General features: G+C 43.2%; 1 protein-coding gene across 1 annotated transcript; it reads left to right on the top strand.

Annotated features, from left to right (window-relative positions):
* Positions 1-12,769: 12,769 nt before the first annotated feature.
* LOC119233284 (ankyrin repeat domain-containing protein SOWAHC-like) lies at positions 12,770-14,944 on the top strand. The gene has a single exon (XM_037495532.1). The coding sequence runs from the start codon at positions 12,898-12,900 to the stop codon at positions 14,488-14,490; it is 1,593 nt and encodes a 530-aa protein (XP_037351429.1). The 5' UTR covers positions 12,770-12,897; the 3' UTR covers positions 14,491-14,944.
* The last annotated feature ends 4,375 nt before the right edge of the window (positions 14,945-19,319 follow it).

Genomic DNA, 19,319 nt, shown 5'->3' on the forward strand with positions numbered 1-19,319 from the left:
AGAAGAATGTCTTTTCAGATGGAGTAATAAATGGGAATACATAAAGGTACTTTGGTTGTAATTAACTCCAGGATGTAGAGTAAAGAATAAATAAAACAAATAAAAGTCTTTAAAAGAGATTCCACCGACAGCATGGCAGAAGAGAGAGGTGAGAATCAACCTTTCTCCTAAATATAACAATAAAAAAGAACTGATAGGAACGCCTGGCAAAACCCAGGCTCTTCAAACCTGCTCTGTAATACCAGGACTTCTTCAGCGTGTTCAAGAGCCAGAAAGATCCCATTTTCCGTGGGCACCTCTCCAAGGGTCTCAGATACAGGAAAGGACACTGGCAGACCTGGGCAGGGGCCTGGCCTGCTTGAAGGTGGTGTTGATCAGCATCCGAGACCCTTACAGAGCCCCAGGTAAGCAGTCCTGACTCTAGCACCAACAGTCAACAACTCAGGAGTTGACAGAGTCCTGACACAAACCATTTCCTAATTCTTTTCCTGAGCCACACCTGGAGGGACAAAGCAGTTCAACGTAGAAGTGCATTCCACTCAGCCTTCACAGCTATAAGAGGTAGGCCACAACACCCACTGTCAGCAACTTGGGAATGACAGAAGCCTGAGGCAAAACTTTTGCTTTTGTTTTCCTAAGTGGCAACTATGAAGGAGCTGCAGTTCAACATGGACACTGGGAGGAGCATACCACTCAGGCTTCTAGTAACCCCCCCACTCCCGCCCCAGTACCGAGCCCAAAACAACTTTTTTCCTCTTCCTTTTTCTTTTTTCCTTCTTCTCACTTGCTTTCTTCTCTCTTTTTTTTTTCTTCTTCTTCTTTTTTTTCCCTTGCTCTTTTCTTTCCTGAGCTGCAACTTACAGGGACCTCGCAGTTCAATAGAGAAGTGCAGCCATTCAGGCTGGAAGCACCTCTCAGCAGACTGGGCCCCAGAATGAGCCTTGTAGGGTTTTGCCACATCAGGGACTCTTGGGTAACCCAGGTAAGAAACTCTGACCCCAGCACTGATTGCCAGTTCCTACAAAACCCTGAGCTACAACCCTGAAGGATCTAGCAGTTCATCCTGTGCACCAAGCTACACCAGGAAGCACACAACCCACTCACTATGCCAGCACCACCTAGAGGACAGGGCCACAGATGGAGTTGTATGATGCCATGCTCTGCATCAGAGACCCTCAGCTACTACCAGGTAAGCACCTCTGACCCCAGAACCTGCACCCAGATCCTTGGGAATGAAACGAAGCCCAAGCTACAACTTGCAGGACCTAGATAATCACTGCAGTCCCTGGTCATACCGGGAAGTACATCATACTCAACTTGCTGGTGTCTCCTAGCAGACTAGGACCAGCCTGGGCATCGTGGTGCCATGACCTGTATCAGGGATCCTCAGTCATGACATCTCCAGGATCTTTGGCAACCCCCTGCCCTCCTGGCCACCACAGGAAGACTCTGGGCCACTGTTCCCAGGAGTGGTAAGATCTCAACAAAGCCAACATCTCAACTTAGTCAATAAAACAAGGACTAGGAAGGAATTGGGGGATTTTCAACACCACCCCAGGTCCCAAAGACACTAGCAGTTGTACTCAACACCAAGTAAACATCTAGAACTGTGGTGGGGGAAAGGACTCATATATAATGAAAACACCACCAACAACAGAACAAACCAAAAGCAAACAATGGGAAGAAAAACACAAATGGCGAAGAAAGCCCTTAAGGGAACAACATACCAAAGAGAAAAAAATCAAACTCCAGAACCCAACAACATCAACACAGAAGAATTCTCACATCAGATGAGCAATTCAAAATAGCTATAATTAAGAGTAAAAGAAATGAAACAACACTCAGAAAAACAAATCAGAAACAAACAAAAAGACAAAAAAGAAAAAGAATGCTATGAGAAACATAACAATGAACAAAATGACAAGACTGAACCTTTAAAAAAGAAAACAGGAGCTGCAGAATATTAAAAAGATCAATGAAGTAGCTAAAAATTTCTGGAAAAAGTCATGAAAATAGATGATATGGAAAAACAAATCAGTACTCTTGAAGATGCAAATATAAAAAGAACTAAGAAGGAAGAGGAGATGCAAAGGGAAAAGAATAAAGAAACACTTCAAGAATAATCTGACTCCATGAGGAAAGGAAATGTAAAAGTAATCTGAATCTCAAAAGGAGAAGAGAGAAAGAAGGGAAATTTGAAACTATCCAAGGAAATCAATGAATTCCCAAACTTGAAACAAGAAATGAAAATAGACAATGAGAAAGCCAGAAGGACACCATACTATCATAATGAAAGGTAAACTACAGAAAAGCACATAATAGTTAAGCTTCCAAGTTTCCAAAACAAAGAAAAAATAATGAAGCTGATGATATGGAAAAAAAACAGAATACCTATAAATGAAAACCAACCAGACTAACTTCTCTGAAGAAACACACGCTAAAACTGAATGAAGTGACATTTAAAAAAATACCAAGACTGAAAATGTCAGCCAAGAATACTTTATCTTTCAAAGCTCTCCTTTCTCTACGAGGGAAAAAATAAGGTCCTTCTCAGACAAACAAAATTCTCAGAAATTCATTACTGCTAAATCCTCAACTCCAAAAAATATTACAGGAAGTCTTAAAATCTAAACCAATTGAGGAATGATCAGCAAGAACAAAACAAGATAGTGAATAGAACCAAAAATTATCATGAAATGGCAATATTGATACATAAATGTGTCAATTATCACCCTAAATGTTAATGGACTAAACTTACCAATAAAAAGACAAAAGAGTAGCATACTTACTAAAAAACAGAATCCAACCTTCTGCTGCCTCTAGGAAAAACACTTAAGCTCCAAAGATAATCACAGATTGAGGGCCTCCCTGGTGGCGCAAGGGGTTAAAACATAACCTATGAAGCTATTCGCAGCCACTGCAGCACAAGTTTGATTGCCGGCCAGGGAGCTACCCACATGGTGCAGCAGACCTCTCCTGACTCACCCGCTGCTCCCCTCAGCAGTGTATTTCAGTACATCTGCCTGTTCTGTTCCCCACTGTCTCTGGTGAATCCTCTCACCCCCACACCTCTGACCTGTACCCCAGTTCTTGTATGCATAAATAAATCTTTAAAAAAAAAATAAAGATAATCACAGATTGAAAGTAAAGAGTTGGAAAACAATTCTACATGCAAATGGCCCCCAAAAGAAGACAGGGGCAGTCATACTTACATCAGATAAAATAAACTTCAAGCTAAAAAAGGTGACAAGACACCAAATGGACAGTATATAACAATCAAGGTAATAATACACCAGGAAAAATAACACTCATCAATATACACTCACAAAATGAGGAAACACCAAAATACATTCAAGAATTACCATCAGCTCTAAAAACACACATTGGAGAAAATACCTCTTTTTTTTTAAAAGATATACTTATTTATGCATACAAGGGCTGGGGTTTAGGCCAGAGATGGGGGGTGGGAAGGGGGGTGATTCACCAGAGGAAGAGTGGGGAGCAGAACAAGCAGATCTACTGAAATACACTGCTGAGGAGAGCAGTGGGCAAGACAGGAGAGGTCTGCTGCGCCATGTGGGGCAGCTCCCTGGCCCAGGGATCGAACTCACGCTACAGTGGCTGGTGACAACTTCATAGTGTTGTGTCTTAACCCCTTGCACCACCAGGGAGGCACTGGAGAAACTACTTATGTAGTAGGACACTTCAATGTCTATTCCCACCAAAGGACAGATCAACAAGACAGAAAATAAACAAGGACACAATAGCCCTAAATGAAGATATGGATAACATGGACCTAACAGATATTTAAAGGACACTATACCCACCAAAAACCATATACACAGATTTCTCAAATGCACAGGGAACATTCTCCAGGATTGACCAAATAATGGGTCCAAGACATATATCAACAAGCATATGAAGACTAAAATTATACCAAGTATCTTCTCTGGACATAAAGGTATCAAACTAGATATCAGCTATGAAAAGAAAGCAAGGACCTTCCCAAATTACAAGGATATTGAACAATGCAACTGAAACACCACTGGGTTAATGAGGAAATCAAAGAAGAAATTAAAAAAGTACCTTGAGATGAGTGCCAAAGAGAAACAACATATGAAAAACAGCAAAAGCAGTATTAAGAGGAAAGTATATAGCAATACAGGCCCACATCAAGAAAAAGAAAGGCGGCAAAAAGTAACTTAATCTCCCATCTGGAGGAACTAGAAAAAGAAGAACAAAAAATCCAAAAGCAAATAAAACAAAAGAAATAATTAAAATTAAAGCAGAAATAAGTAAAATAGAAATGTAAAAGACAATCCAAAAGATAAATGAAAGACAAATGAAACCAAAAACTGTCCCTTCAAAGCATTAAATAGACAAGCCTCTAGCCAGGCTCACAAAGAAAAACAGACAAAATACTCAAATAGGATCATAAACAAAAAAGGAAAAATTACAACACATACAGCAGAAATCCAGAGAATAATCAGCGATTACTATGAACAGTTATATGCAAACAAGTTCAAAAATCTGAGATGGACAAATTCTTATAACTATATACCATCCAACGCCAAATAAAGAAGAGGGGAAAAAAAGAAAAAACTAAACAAACCAATTACTAGTAGCGAAGTTGAATCAGTTCAAAACCCTCCCAAAACACAAAAGCCCAGGTCCACATGGTTTCACAACTGAGTCTACCAAATGTTCAAAGATGAACTGGTGCCTATCCTACAAAAATTCCTCTAAAAAGTTGATAAACAAGGTATACCACAAGTACATTTTATGAAGCCAACTTTACACTAATACCAAAACCAAATGAAGACAGCACTTAAAAAAGAAAACTACAGACCAATCTCCCTAAAGACTACAGATACAAAAATACTCAACAAAATCCTAGTTAACTAAACCCAACAATGCATCAAAAGAATAATATATTGTGGGCCTCCCTGGTGGCGCAAAGGGTTAAGTCGCAACACTATAAAGCTATTTTGCACCCATCGCAGCATGGCACATAAGAGTTTGATCCCCAGGCAGCGAGGGAGCTAACCCACATGGCAGCAGACCTCTCCTGTCTGCCTGCTGCTCTCCTCAGCAGTGTATTTCAGTCAGTCCATCTGTTCTGTTTCCCACTCTGTCTCTGGTGAATCCTCTCACACCCCGCACCTCTGGCCTGTACCCCAGCCTTTGTGGCATAAATAAATCTTCAAAAAAAAAAAAAGAATACATCGTGACCAAGTGGGATTTATCCTAGGGACACAAGGATGGTTCAACATCTGAAAATCAATCAACATAATTCACCACATCAACAAAAAGAAAAACGAAAACCATGTGCTCATATCAGCAGATGCTGAGACAGTATCTGATAAAGTTCAACATCAATGTATAAAAGAAGGGTCCTTAAAAAAGTTGGGATAAAAGGCATATACCTTAACATAATAGAAAGCATATATGACAAAGATAGCTAACATCATTTTTTTTTTTTTTTTTTTTTTTTGTGGGACCCTCACCGGTGCCCGGGGATCGAACTGGCACTGCAGAGGCTGCAGGCAGCCTCGCAACCCAGTGCTCAACCGCGGCGCCACCAGGGGAGGCCCTAACATCATTTTTAATTGTGAAAGACTGAAAGCCTTCCCATGAAGATGTAGAAAAAGACAAGGATGTCCATTCTCACCACTGCTTTTCAATATAATAGTGGAAGTCCTCTAAACAAGAGAAAGATATAAAAGCAATCCAAATACAGAAAGAAGTAAAATTATCATTATTTGTAGATAATGATAATATATACAGAGAATCTAAAAAACACAGAAAACCTAATTGAAATAATAAACCAGTTTAGTAAAATCATAGGTTACAAAAATCAATACACAATAATCAGTAGCCTTCCGGTATGCAATCATTCTCAAGAGCAAGTAGTTTTAAAAAAATGGCATTTACTACTGTACCAAAAAATACATAGATACCTGGGAATAACCTAACAAAGGATGAGAAAGACCTATACAAGGAAAAACTACAAAACACTGTTAAAAGAAACAGAAGATGACACAAAGAAATGGAAAGACATCCCCTATTCATGAATCAAAGAATTATCATCCTAAAAATAGCCAAACTACCAAAAGCAATTTACAGATTCAATGAAATTCCAATAAAAATATCAATGGCATTCTCCAAAGAAATGGAACAAATACTGCTGGAATTCATATGGTATCATAAAAAACTCCAAATAATAAAATTTCTCCTGACTAAAAGGGGAAAGTATGGAGGCAAATAACACCATAAAGCCATAATAATAAAAACATCACAGTGCTGGAACAAAACAGACACAGATTCCAATGGAATCAAATTGAAAATCTAGAAATAAAAACACATATATGGTCAACTAATCTCTGATAAAGGTGCAAAGAATATTCCCTGGAATAAGGATAATCTCTTTGGGCCTCCCCGGTGGCGCAGCGGTTGAGCACTGGGTTGTGAAGCTGCCTGCAGCTTTTGCAGGGCCTGTTCGATCCCCGGCCGCCAGGTGAGGGTCCCATATGGCGCGCAGACCTCTCCTGCTGCCCACTGCCCCCCTCAGCAGTGTGTTTCATCAGTCTACCTGCTCTGCTCTCTGCTCTGGCTCTGGTGAATTCTCTCACCCTCCCGCGCTTCTGACTGTACCCAGTGCTTGTATAAATAAATAAATAAATCTTTAAAAAAAAAAAAAAAACAAGGATAATCTCTTCAATAAATAGTGCTGGGAAAACTGGACTGCCATATGCAAAAGAAAGAAACTAGAAACCATACACAAATAACAACTCAAATATAAGTCCTGAAACCAAAGTATACACAAAAGAAAACATAAGTAAAACACTGATTGACATAAACTCAGAAAAAACTTTGAGGATTCATCTCAAGGAAAATAAAGGAGAAAACCATCTAGGGCCGTATCAAACTAAAAAGCTTCTGTACAGCAAGAGACAGTACCAAAATGAAGAGACATCCTACTGAATGGAAGGAAATATCTGCACACTATACAACAGAAAAAAGAATGATCTACAATGAGCTTACACAACTCAACAAAAACAAAGTGAACAACCCCATCGAAAAATGTGCAGAAGGGCTAAAAAGTCACTTCTCCAAAGACGAAAGGCAAATGGCCAACAGGCATATGAAAAAATGTTCAACATCACTAATTTTCAGGGAAATGCAAATCAAAACCACAATGAAATACCACCTCACATGAGTGAGAATGGCCCATTTAAAAAACAAAAAGCAAAAAAACCTGGAAACAAATGCTGGTGAAGATGTGGAGATCCCTCTGACATTGTCGGTGGAATGTAAAAATGGTCCAGCTACTACAGAAAGCCGTTTGGAGATTCCTCAAACACTAAAAATTAACTACCATATGATCAACTCGTAGGAATCTGCCCAAAGAACACAAAAACACTAATTCAAAAGGAAATCTGTTCTATGCTTACTGCATCACTATTTACAACAGCCAAGATATGGAAATAATCCGAATGCCCCAAAACAGATGAATGGATCAAAAAGTTGTGGTATAGGGCCTCCCCGGTGGCGCAGCGGTTGAGCGCTGGGTTGCGAAGCTGCGCGCGGCCTCTGCGGCGCCGGTTCGATCCCCGGCTGCTCCCCGGCCACCAGAGGAGGGTCCCACATGGCGCGCAGACCTCTCCTGCCGCCCGCTGCTCCCCTCAGCAGTGTACTTCGGTCCTTCTGCCTGCTCTGCTCCCCGCTCTGGCTCTGGTGAATTCTCTCGCCCTCCCGCGCTTCTGACTGTACCCAGTGCATGTATAAACAAAACAAACAAACAAAACCAGCAAACAAATAAATAAAGCATGCCTCTATAAAAAAAAAAAAAAAAAAAAAATCAAAAAAAAAAAAAATCAAAAAAAAAAAAAGTTGTGGTATATATACACAATGGAATTTTACTCAACGATCAAAAAAGACAAACTCATGGCATATGCAGCAATATGGATAAGTTAAAAGCAAAAAGATAAACATCAGATGGTTTACGTATAGGTGGAATATAGAGATACCAAAGAAAAAACTTACAAGCTGACCAAATATTTGAGGGACACAGCAAGAGGGATAGAAGGGGTGTCAGTATAGGGGAGGGCATAGCACAGCACAAGGGAATTTGGTGATGGATCATGGGTGCCATGGTGGTGGGAGAACTACACAGTAACTACACCTGATCAGAGAAATTAATTATTGTACGAAAATGAACAATGTAAAAAAATTAAAAACATATATATAATTCTCTTAAGATACAAAAACTACCCTCACTAAAGGATAACTAAAAAGAAATATTACAGAGTTCAAAAACACTGCAGCTGAAACAGAAAATGCCAAGTGCAGACAGGAATTGACAAGATTTAGACCACATTTAAAAGTTTTAATAAGAACAGCAGGAAGAAATGGAAAATTATGAGCATGGTTCTCAGGAACTAGAAAAGTAGTCAACATTACTTCAGGATTCATTACTGCAGTCAGCAATATATAACTGTAGAATAGAGATCTCTTGATTCATAAGAATGATGCACTAATAAGGAATATGACATAGGTAATGAATGAAACAACCTGACCAACAGCAAATCTCATCACACTAGGTGTTAGTCCTTGAGCGAGACACTAAACATTCCTGATACTTCATGTACTCTTCTATTAAAATAAAAAGTCGGGGCCTCCCTGGTGGCACAAGGGTTAAGATGCAGCACTATGAAGCTACTGGCAGCCACTGCAGCACAAGTTCGATCCCATGCCAGGGAGGTGACCCACAGGGTGCAGCAGACCTCTCCTGGCTCGCCCCTCTCAGCAGTGTATTTTGGTCAATCCGCCTGTTCTGTTCCCCACTCTGTCTCTGGTGAATCCTGTCACCACTACAACCCCCCCACTTCTGGCCTGTACCCCAGTTCTTGTATGCCTAAATAAATAAATCTCTATTTAAAAAATAAATTTTAAAACTAAAAATGAAAAATCTAAGAATCTGTTATGGGCATCAAATGAGATTTAGCACAAAACTCTTTAAAAATAAAGTAGAATGAACATGAAAATAGGACACACCCAAAATCATGGACATAACTGAAGAAATGCTGAGGGTGGAAACAATAACTACCAAATACATACATTTAGGAGGAAAAGTCTAAAATCAATGCACTAAGTAAGCGTCTCCAAAAATAAACAAACATACTTTGAAAAAGAAAAACAAAATAAACCAAAAACAAGAAAAAGAAAGAAAATAACCAGAAATCAGTTGTATTGAAAATAGAAAAACAATAGAGTAAAATCAACACAAGGAAGAACTGGTTCTTTGACATGATGCATGAAATTAAAAAACTTTTACCAAGACTGACAAAGAAAGGCAAAACAGACAAATTATAATTATCGGGAATGTATCATGGACTATCACCACAGGCCCAGCAGACATCAAAAGGATGAGGGAATACTATAAAGAACACTATGCAGAGGATTCTGGTGAATGCTCTCACCCTCCCCCCCACACTTATGGCCAGTACCCCAGCTCTTATATGCATAAATAAATAAATCTTTAAATTAAAAAAAAAGAAAAGAAAGAAAGAAGGCTTGAGTTGTGTAAACTTTCTGTCGATCTTTGATATCAGTCCCTTATCCATTGTATGGTGGGAAAGCAAACTGGTCCAGCCACTATGGAAAGCTGTGTGGAGGTTCCTCTGAACATTAAAAATGGATCTGCCATATGATCCAGCAATACCACACTCCTAGGAATCTACCCAAAGAACACAAAAACACTAATTCAAAAGGAAACCTTCACTTCTATGTTCATTGAGCACTGTTTACAATAGTGTCCCGAACCCTAATGTCCCGAAACAGGCAAACGGATCAAAAAGTTTGTGGTGTATTTATACAATTACTCAACTATCAAAACAGACAAACTCATGCCGTTTGTGGCAACACAGGCAGAGCTGAACCGGAGTATGCTAACCAAAATAAGTAGAAGGAAAAAGATAAATATTGCATAGTTTTACTTATGTGCAGAATATAGAGACAATGGAGGACAAGAATAGAAATCAAGACCCTTAGACATGAATGGCCAGACCAGGAGGCGCAACGCCCAAAAACCATCAAACTGCTACAGGAGTGTCAGGAGCACAAACATCTACCCACAAAGATGAGCCCCTCATTGAAAATGATAAAACCTAATGCTGCTCCCACAACAGGCAGCAGTCTTTCTGCCCACCTGTGACTATACAGGTGCTTCCTTTCACCAACTCTCTCCCTCCACAAGGCAGCAGCTTCCTGCCTGCCTGTGACCTGTACTGTGACCTGTACCTGCCAGGGCTTCTCTTCACCAACCTCCCTCAGCAGAGGCAGCTCTTTTTCAGGGTTGCCCGCCTGCAGCCATGCAGGCCTCTCTTAGCAAACCTGTCTCTTTTGGGCAGCTCATCCTGCCCGCCTGTGTCTACGCAAGTGTCTTTTACTGTGCTATCCCTTTTCTAATAAACTGCTCTTTAAATATAACTACAGTCTGTGTCTCGTGGAGAAACTTGCCTGGGAAACTTGCTGTGTGCTGCTGAAAGGGGAGCTCAGGTGAACCTTTCCCAGAGTGAACCCAAGCCCTCTCCCCCCCCACACCCCCCCCCCACCCCGCACTCCTATCTCCGAAAACCCCATCATTGGCTAGTTTTGGGGTGTTGCGCCTCCTGATCTGGGCATTGATGCCTAAGGGTCCTGATTTCTATTCTGTCCTCCATCAGAGACACCAAACAAAAGATCAAGAAAAAGACAAAAAAGTAGCAAGCTGACCATAGATCTAAGGCATACAACAGGAAGGGGGAGGAAGCTGGGGTGTGAGGCCAGGGAGGGAAGCACACAAAGGAATATCTTGATGATTCACAGAACTATGGGGACTACCCCTGAAGGGAGAAACCATTTATTGTACAAAAATAAACAAACATGTAAGAAAATTTAAAAAAGATAACTTTACTGTACAGCAGCTGACAAGAAATCAACATCAAAAAAGTGCTCTCTTATGCCCAATTTAATTTTGAATATTAATCTGAATCAGAGATTAAAAAAACACATTTTCCTCACACACGCACATGCACACAAAAACAGCAATTGTAAGGAAACAGTTCAGAGCAAACAACTGAGTCACCTCTAAAGACATGATGAAGCGGAAAGAGACCCAAGATGAAGCAGGCAGAAAAATCCTTATCCAGGCGCTATCAAAATTTTGGCTGCATAATTTTGGCCACATCACCTATCCTCTCCCACTATAATCGGAACTGTTCCTATAATCTAAAGGTCTAATTTAGAAGATTCCTTAGACCAGTAGTTCTCAAACTTTTTGGTCTCCATCCCCCAAGGAATTTTTGTCTGCATTACAACCATTATAGTACTAGAAATTAAAACAGATTTTTTTTTTTTTAAGTACACACAGGGACATGTTCCATTAGCACTCCTATAAAACCGTGAGATCATTCCACATCAAGTAGTGTTTGGAAAGATCGATTCCACTCTCCTAAGAGAGTGGAAAAGGCAATTAAGAGCTTAGTAATACATATATTTAATAACTGTACCCTCACTGTGAGGGCCACTATTGCATGAGATAAATATACAAAGTGATTTGAAAAGCATAAAACACAGGACAAACCAGTCACAAGTATTCTTATAAAGTATGAGTGCCATGGCAAAAAAAATGGCTCAAGTCCTAACAGAGAGTAACTCGGTCAAGTCTCATGTTGGGTAAAAAGGAGCTTCTAAAAGGCCAAGGAAGTTGGGCTCCATTAAAGGGTCGGAGAAGTATGCACAACTGTGGAAAGAAAATCACTGCCATTAGAGCAATCTGCTTGGCGTGTTCAAAACCGTTATCAAAAAGACGGAACTACAATCACTGCTGCATATTCAACTTTTGGCACAGACCAGGCAGCCGTGCAAAACTTGTGATCGCGGCAGCGCCCCAGCTCCGGCGGGCGGGGCGGGGGGGGGAGAGGGAAGGGGTCTCTCTCGCGTCCCGGGCGGGCTGCGCCCGCACCCGCCGTGAACGCGGCGCGCACCAGAATCCCTCCTCGCGCCGGGTCGGGCCGGCGGGCCGCGGGGGCGCGAGGGCCGGCGGGACGAGGGTTAGGACCGGCGAGCCGCACTCCCGCCCGCCGCCCCCGCGGGCCGAGGAGGCTACGCTGGAATTCCAGGGGAGGCGGGGCGCGGCTCCGGGAGTCGGCGGGGGAAGGGCGTGGGAGTGGGGGTGCCGAGAGGCGGAGGGGGCGTCGGGGCGGCCGAAACTCACCAAGTGTCGCGCCACGTCGGAGGAGGTCATGGTCCCGAGCGGGAATCCAGAGATGGCGGGCTGAGGGCCAGCGGAGCGACGGTCTGGCCCACGGCCTCGAACGGCGCAAGCCAGCCACGGCGGGAGCGAGCGGAGGCGGGGCGGGCGGGGCGGGCGGAGCAACGGGCGGGGCGGCCCCCTCGGGGGCGGGGCCCGGGAAGGGGCGGGCTCGCCTCGAGTCCTTAGTGACGCCGGCACCGCGCAGGGGCGGGGCCCCCGTCGGGGGAGCGCCAGGTCGTCGCGCCGCCGGCGAGACGAAGCGCAGCTTGTGGTTTCAGAGCCCCAGCCGGGGCGGCGCGGGGAGGGTGGGTGCTTGAGGAGAACACGAAGGAACCAGGCCCAGGGACCAGCCGGCGGGGGCCGGAAGTGGGCGTGGCGGGGCTCGCCGGCCGCGGCCGCTGAGGTTGAGAGCGGCTGGGGGTGGGGTGGGGACCGGAAGTGGGCGGGGCCTGTGGGCGGGGCCGCCGGGGCGCGGCACGGTGAGGCAGTGGCTGAGGCTCCGCGGGTGGGGAGTGTCGACGGCCTCCCGGGACCTAAGGGTGGTCGGAAGCCGGCGTCCTCGCGGCCTCGACGGCACTGAGGCAACCTGCCGGCCGCGGATGGAGGGGCCCGCGGAGTTGGAGCCCCAGGCGGTGTTGCGCTTCCTCGCGGAGCGCGGAGGCCGGGCCCGGCACGCGGAGCTGGTGGGGCACTTCAGGGGCGCCCTGGGCGGCGAGCCGGAGCAGCGCGCCCGCGCCCGCGCCCGCTTCAAGGAGCTGGTGAACGCCGTGGCCACGGTGCGCACCGACCCGGCCGACGGCGCCAAGTACGTACACCTCAAAAGGAAGTTTTGCGAAGGCTCCCAGCCGGCCGGGGCCGCGCCCCTCCAGGTCCCGCCCTGCGTCTCGGGCACCGCGGAGCACGCGCCCCCCGCGGGGACACCGGACCCACCGGAGGAGCCGGGGGAGAGTGGCCTGGGCCCCGAGGAGCCTCTGGGTCGGGGTGTCGAGCCCGGCGATGGGGAGACCCCCGCCGCCGCGCTCGGTTTACCAGACCCGACCGACGACGGGCGGAACCGACGGCCGGGGGCGAGTGGCGAGACCTGGAGCGAGAATTTCGGGTGCAACCTGCAGCCTCTGCCGCGGGGCCTGGCCCCAGAACTTGGTGGAGACCCGGCGCCCCCCAGCTGCAGGGAGACGCACGCAGGCGGCTTCCCCGGGGAGGTCGCCACCCTGAAGAATCCCCGCCAGAACGCTCGCGACCTGGCGCCGGGCAGCTCCCCGCAGCTGAAGAGGAGCGCCGGTCCGGGCGGCGGCCCCGCGGCCGCCTCCGGGGGAGGACGCGGCAGAGGCGGGGGCGACTCGGATGACGTCTCGGTCGCTTCGTCGTCGGCGGAGGAGGAGAGCGGCGGCGGGGCCTCTGTGGCGCTGGACCCGCTGGAGCACGCCTGGATGCTCTCGGCCGCGGAAGGCCAGTGGGACAGCCTGGAGGGGCTGCTGAGCAGCGATCCAGGCCTCCTGGCCAAGCGGGACTTCATCACTGGCTTCACTTGCCTGCACTGGGCCGCCAAACACGGCAGGCAGGAAGTCCTGGCCTTGCTGGTCAACTTCGCCAACAAGCACCAAATGCCCGTGAACATCAACGCCAGGACGAGCGGAGGCTACACTGCCCTGCACTTGGCCGCCATGCATGGGCACGCGGAGGTGGTGAAGCTGCTGGTGGGGGCCTACGACGCAGATGTGGACGCGCGGGATTACAGTGGGAGAAAGGCCGCGCAGTACTTGAGTCAGAGCACCGCTGAGGAGATAAAGAACCTGGTGGGAGCCCTGGACCTGGACCACAGAGAGAGCGCCGCGGGCGGTGGCGGTGGGCGCTGGAGGTTTTCAAAGGTGCTCCCTTCGCACCTCATCACCTACAGACTCTCGCACATGCCAGAGGATGGAGGAGATCCCCACCACCACTTGGCTGAGGGATTGGCTGGAGGCAAAGTAAAGGAGCCAGGTCGTAAAGCCTCTGGCAATTCTAGTGGAAGGATCAAACCCAGACTCAACAAAATGCGCTTTCGAACGCAAATCGTCCATACCACACCATCATTCAGAGACCTAGATCAGCCTCTGGAGGAGGGAGAGGAGGAGGAGGAGGAGGAAGATGACCACTCTCTTAAAGGCCACTCTTCATTCAAGTTGAGACCGAAGTCCAACGTATTTGGGTAAAACTGTCTTTCAGAAAATTACGAAGTTTGTCTTCACGGATAGACTATTAGATATAGGTAAGGATGTAAGTAAGGTCAGAAGTCACTTAGGCTAAATTCTGTGTTCTGAGTTGGGGAAGTTGGAATGGGGAGCACTTCATCAAACCTTGACCTGGTACCTTTGCACATGCCACCCTCTTCCCTGCCTTCCCTCTTTATCTGGGGATACAGAATTGATGATTAAGAGTTCCTTTGCTTTAACCATTCTTGGATACCATACAAAGTAAGAAATACAGCACTTGGAAGTATCTCTTGTTTAAAGGTGGTTACGCTCCCAGCTCCCAAATACAAATTGCAATGAAACCGACAGTATCTTTAAGGGTGAACAAAAACTGCACGCAGCCCTCGTTGATTGGATGGTTGGTGGTTTTTTTTTGCTAGTTGCATTTTAAGTGACTATGGAAGGACAAGTCAGAGTTGAATGCAGAAATACTAATTAAAGAATAATGAGTATGGAAATCCTGTTACTATCCTATTTGTATTGTTAAGTAGTCGATTTAAGAAAAAATCAATTTTGGCTGTAATCACTGAGCTAAAATTTAGGGCAACATTCATTTTTTTAAATTACTCTAGTACATTTTCCTCCTGAGTTTCTAATAGTGTAAATAACCAAACCAGGTCTTATTCTCACACCCAGAAAGCCAAACTGAACCCCAAGAAATGTCTTCAAACAGAGGAGTTTATTCATGGTGGCCTCAAGGGAGTCCCCTTTTCCCCCAAAAAAAACAGCTCTAGGAATGGTAGGCAGTGTTGGAATTACAGAATTGGGGAAGGAATGTGAGGGAAGTGCAGGGTTTCACATTTCCAGGTAGGAAAAGGTTCTGGGCAGTCTGGGCAACATGAGTGAAGGCATTTGACTTTCCCTGGAGGGTATTTTTCTCAGAAGATGTATGTTTCTGATGCCACTGTAAACCCAAAGGGACACAGAATTTTAGAGATGTAACACAGTTTTCCAAGTTCCCAGGAATGCAAATAGAGCCAGTTAATCCCGAAAAGAGGATGAGGGAAAGAGTTTAATTCCACTTATACTAGTTTTTAGGGTAGAGATTTTTTTTTTTTTTAATTTATTTTTGCAAAATGGAGGAGATCTGGACACAGTAGCACTGTTTTGAGAATTCGGTACGTTGTTTAAAAAACTACACGAAGTTTTATGTCAAGAAAATACTTTAACCACCCATGGTACTTTAAAATGCTGCCTCTGGTTCTAATTCTTAACTTGTTTTACTATTTTAAAAGTAAATATGCTGAGGTTTTTATCTTAGGGTCTAGGGGAGTATTGGCTCTGTTTTGCAAGACCCTCCTCTTTGTGGTGCTTAGAGTTCAGTTGACTATAGAAACCATTTCTGGTTTTTGGTGATTAACAAAAGTTGACATAAACATTAGCAAACCTATGCTTCTGTGAAGTAATTATTAAATCAACTCTGATTCTCATGTAAGGTATGCTTTTTACTGATGAAATCATTCATAGTCTATATGCTCTGTAGCAGTGTAATTTTAAAGTACTAATAATTTCAGTTTTCAATACTTTCTTGAATCCATTAGTGACACATGACATTATTGAAAACTTAGTATGTCTACCCAGTTAAATCAGCGCTTTGTAAACGGGAAAAGAAAGAAATGGGACTCTTATTTTTAAATGCTGCTGGCTAATGAATTCCTTTGTACCTAAATGAGAACATCAGTCATTAAAGGTTATGTGGATTTCTTTATGTTTTTACTCAAGTATGTTAGGGTAAATGCCTTGTAATTATAAAATTTAACTCACAAAATTAAATCTATTGTAACAAGATTCAAAACACTTATGTGGAAGACTAATTTCAACAAGTCCTTCTCATCTTTTGGATCTCCTGATTGGTACTGCAGCCTGTAGAGATTAAGCAGTAAGTTAGCAGTTTGCAGTGAATGAACCAGTATATTAATGCACAGAACTGCACTGTTTAGTTTCTCAGATCTTTAATTTCCCAAATAATAGAAATTTGTAAAAAGGTTGTCACTTCTCAGATAGCATTAATTCAACATATATACAAACTGTTAACTGTTGTGTGCCGTTATTTTTTGTTTTTACATTATGGAAATGGACCATGAACATTTGAGAAGCACTTTTGGCCATACATGTATGTGAAAAAGTTTTATAATTTTGTACAAATTAAATTAGATTCATTGAAGGTAAAAAGCAATCACTTGCTATGTATCATGTACACTTAGTGCAGAATAATCTATAACGTTCTATCGAGGAATTTTGTCATAAATATTAAGTAAAGTAAAGCGTAGAATATATCCTCTGCACCATTGAAATGTTCTATTGAATAGTATTAATGTCTTAAATATGTAGGTTAGTAACTAATCACATGAAATCAATAATTGCTACTTATTTAGATTGAGTCAATACTTAAATATTCACTAAAGATTTTCACTTTCTTGATAAAGCTTTATTTCTTATATTAAATTTTCAAAACTCATTTCTGCCAGAACTACTTCTTCTAACATTCTTTATCATGATGTGCTTCTGTGTAAGAAGTGTGGCATTCTTAACTACTTAGCTGTGTACATTCCTCTTATTTTCAGTTTCCAAATTGAGATTATATTAAGCAACTATTGGGCCTCCCCGTGTGTCGAAGCCTTTGCAGCGCCAGTTCGATTCCCTGCCGGCCAGGGAAATTCCCACCAAGTTGTGGCAGACCTCTCCTGTCATGCCTGCTGCTCCCCTCAGCAGTGTATTTTCGGTCCATCTGCCTGTTCTGCTCCCACTCTGTCTCTGGTGAATCCCTTCACCCTCCTGTGCCTCTGGCCTGTGCCCAGCTCTTGTATAAAAATGAATCTTAAAGAAAAAAAAATACATAAAGCAACTATTTGTGCAATTTGAATTTGTGGAATTGTGTTTACTAAAATGAGAATATGAATGTCATTTAGTTAGAAGTTTGTTGGAAAGAAGTTTTGTTTGAAAATCCAGCTATGTCCTTGTGTTTCTTATAAGTACACTGAAACTAGCTAATGTTTGTAACAATTCTCTTATATGGAATATGAAATGCGTGTTAGATTATATACCTTGGAAATCTCATACTATTTTATTCATGCCTGAAATCTTAGAGTCTGGCAGGCCATGTCCTCTTATTTTTTAAGGAAAACTTGGGAGTTTAGAAGTAAATTTGTCAAGTTTTGTCAAAATAAAAGTTTTACACATAATTTTTTTTCTCTGAATTGTCTAAATTTCATAATCCTTTATATTTTTACCCTGTTTGGTATTATCCCTTGTCCTTCTACCCTTATTTACAAATAAGAACATGAAAGTTGCTGACTGTAGTGGATGGCAGTTGTATTAACTCCAGTTCAGCGCTATTCACATTATGTTTTCCACAATTGAAATTGCCAAATTTTTGGCAAAACTGCTGCAGTTTGGATAATTAGGAGGAAACAAGTAGGGAGTACTTCCATCACTACCTTAAAAACATAAAAAAATGATCCTGTACACACTGTCTACCACAAACCTTTCCTACCCAGACTGGATTAAAGAAGTGTCTGAAATTGCTTTTTCTCTCTTCTTTAACCCCATTAAACATTGTGCATTAATAAATTCATTTCCTATTCAAGGCTTCCTTTGTTCTTTATCTAAAAAGTTTTAGTTCTGTCAGGTGGCAAAGGGAGTGAAGGTCCTGATGTAATTGCTCTTTTTTTTAGGAAGATTCCCCTTAAGATTACATGCTTTTTAAATTGCTGCTATTCATATATGACAATTTTTAAAAACATTTTGCAATAGTATGAGTTTAGAATGAATTCTTGAGAGAATCTTAAAAGAATTCATTGAGCAGTCTACTTGAAGATTCTTTGTATTTTTTCTTTGTGAAAAATATTTATTTCTGAAACAATGGCATTACTTGGCATTTCTTATAAGTTAATCCAAAAGTAAATACTCAGGGAATTTACTGCAACTACTTTTCCATCAATGATGAAATCATATTTTTATGACATTTATTGAAGGGCTAGAAGATGATACTTATGTGAACTTGTTTCCAAGAAATACTAATTAAAGATTAGTAATTTAAAGATTAAGAGAGAGCTATAGACTTATTTCATTGCTATCCAATCTTTTCCTATGAAGGACCTACCTCCACATTATCATGCTTTTTTCTCCTTAATTTTTCTGTCAGTTCATCTCAGGAAATGGCTTCCCCATTTGGTTAATAAAGTATTTCCATATTTATTGTGATGGCTATGTGGCAAGTGCCCAAAATCTGCATCAGTACCTATTGGAGGTACTCAAAAGTGGTTATTTTCCATTCATGGAAAACACCAAGGAAAGACTATGTAATGTTACATCTATAGTATTTTCACAGCAAAATGTATTCACAGCAAATGTATTAACAAGGCAGCAGTCTTTCTGCCCACCTGTGAGTATACAGGTGCTTCTTTTCACCAACTCTCCCTCTGCAGGGCAGCAGCTTCCTGCCTGCCTGTGACCTGTACTATGCCGGGGCTTCTCCTCACTGACCTCCCTCAGTGGAGGCCACTCTCAAGGCTGCCCACCTGCAACCATGCAGGCCTGTCTCAGCAAACCTGACCCTTTCGGGGCAGCTCTTCCTGCTGCTGTGTCTATGCAAGTGTCTTTACTCTTCTGCCTCTTTCCTAATAACCTGCTCTTTAATATATATATCTATATATATAGATATATATAAAAATAATAAAGGTGTAACAGTAAGTATTCTTCAAATACATCCTCTTAAGTAGCAGCCAACCACTTTATCTGTACCCAGCCAGCCAGGAAAAAAAAAAGAAAAAGATCTAGTCCAGTCCTGA

Source organism: Talpa occidentalis, unplaced genomic scaffold (genome assembly GCF_014898055.3).
Source record: "Talpa occidentalis isolate TD23 unplaced genomic scaffold, MPIMG_talOcc4v2.1 talOcc4.712, whole genome shotgun sequence".
NCBI classification, from domain to species: domain Eukaryota; kingdom Metazoa; phylum Chordata; class Mammalia; order Eulipotyphla; family Talpidae; genus Talpa; species Talpa occidentalis.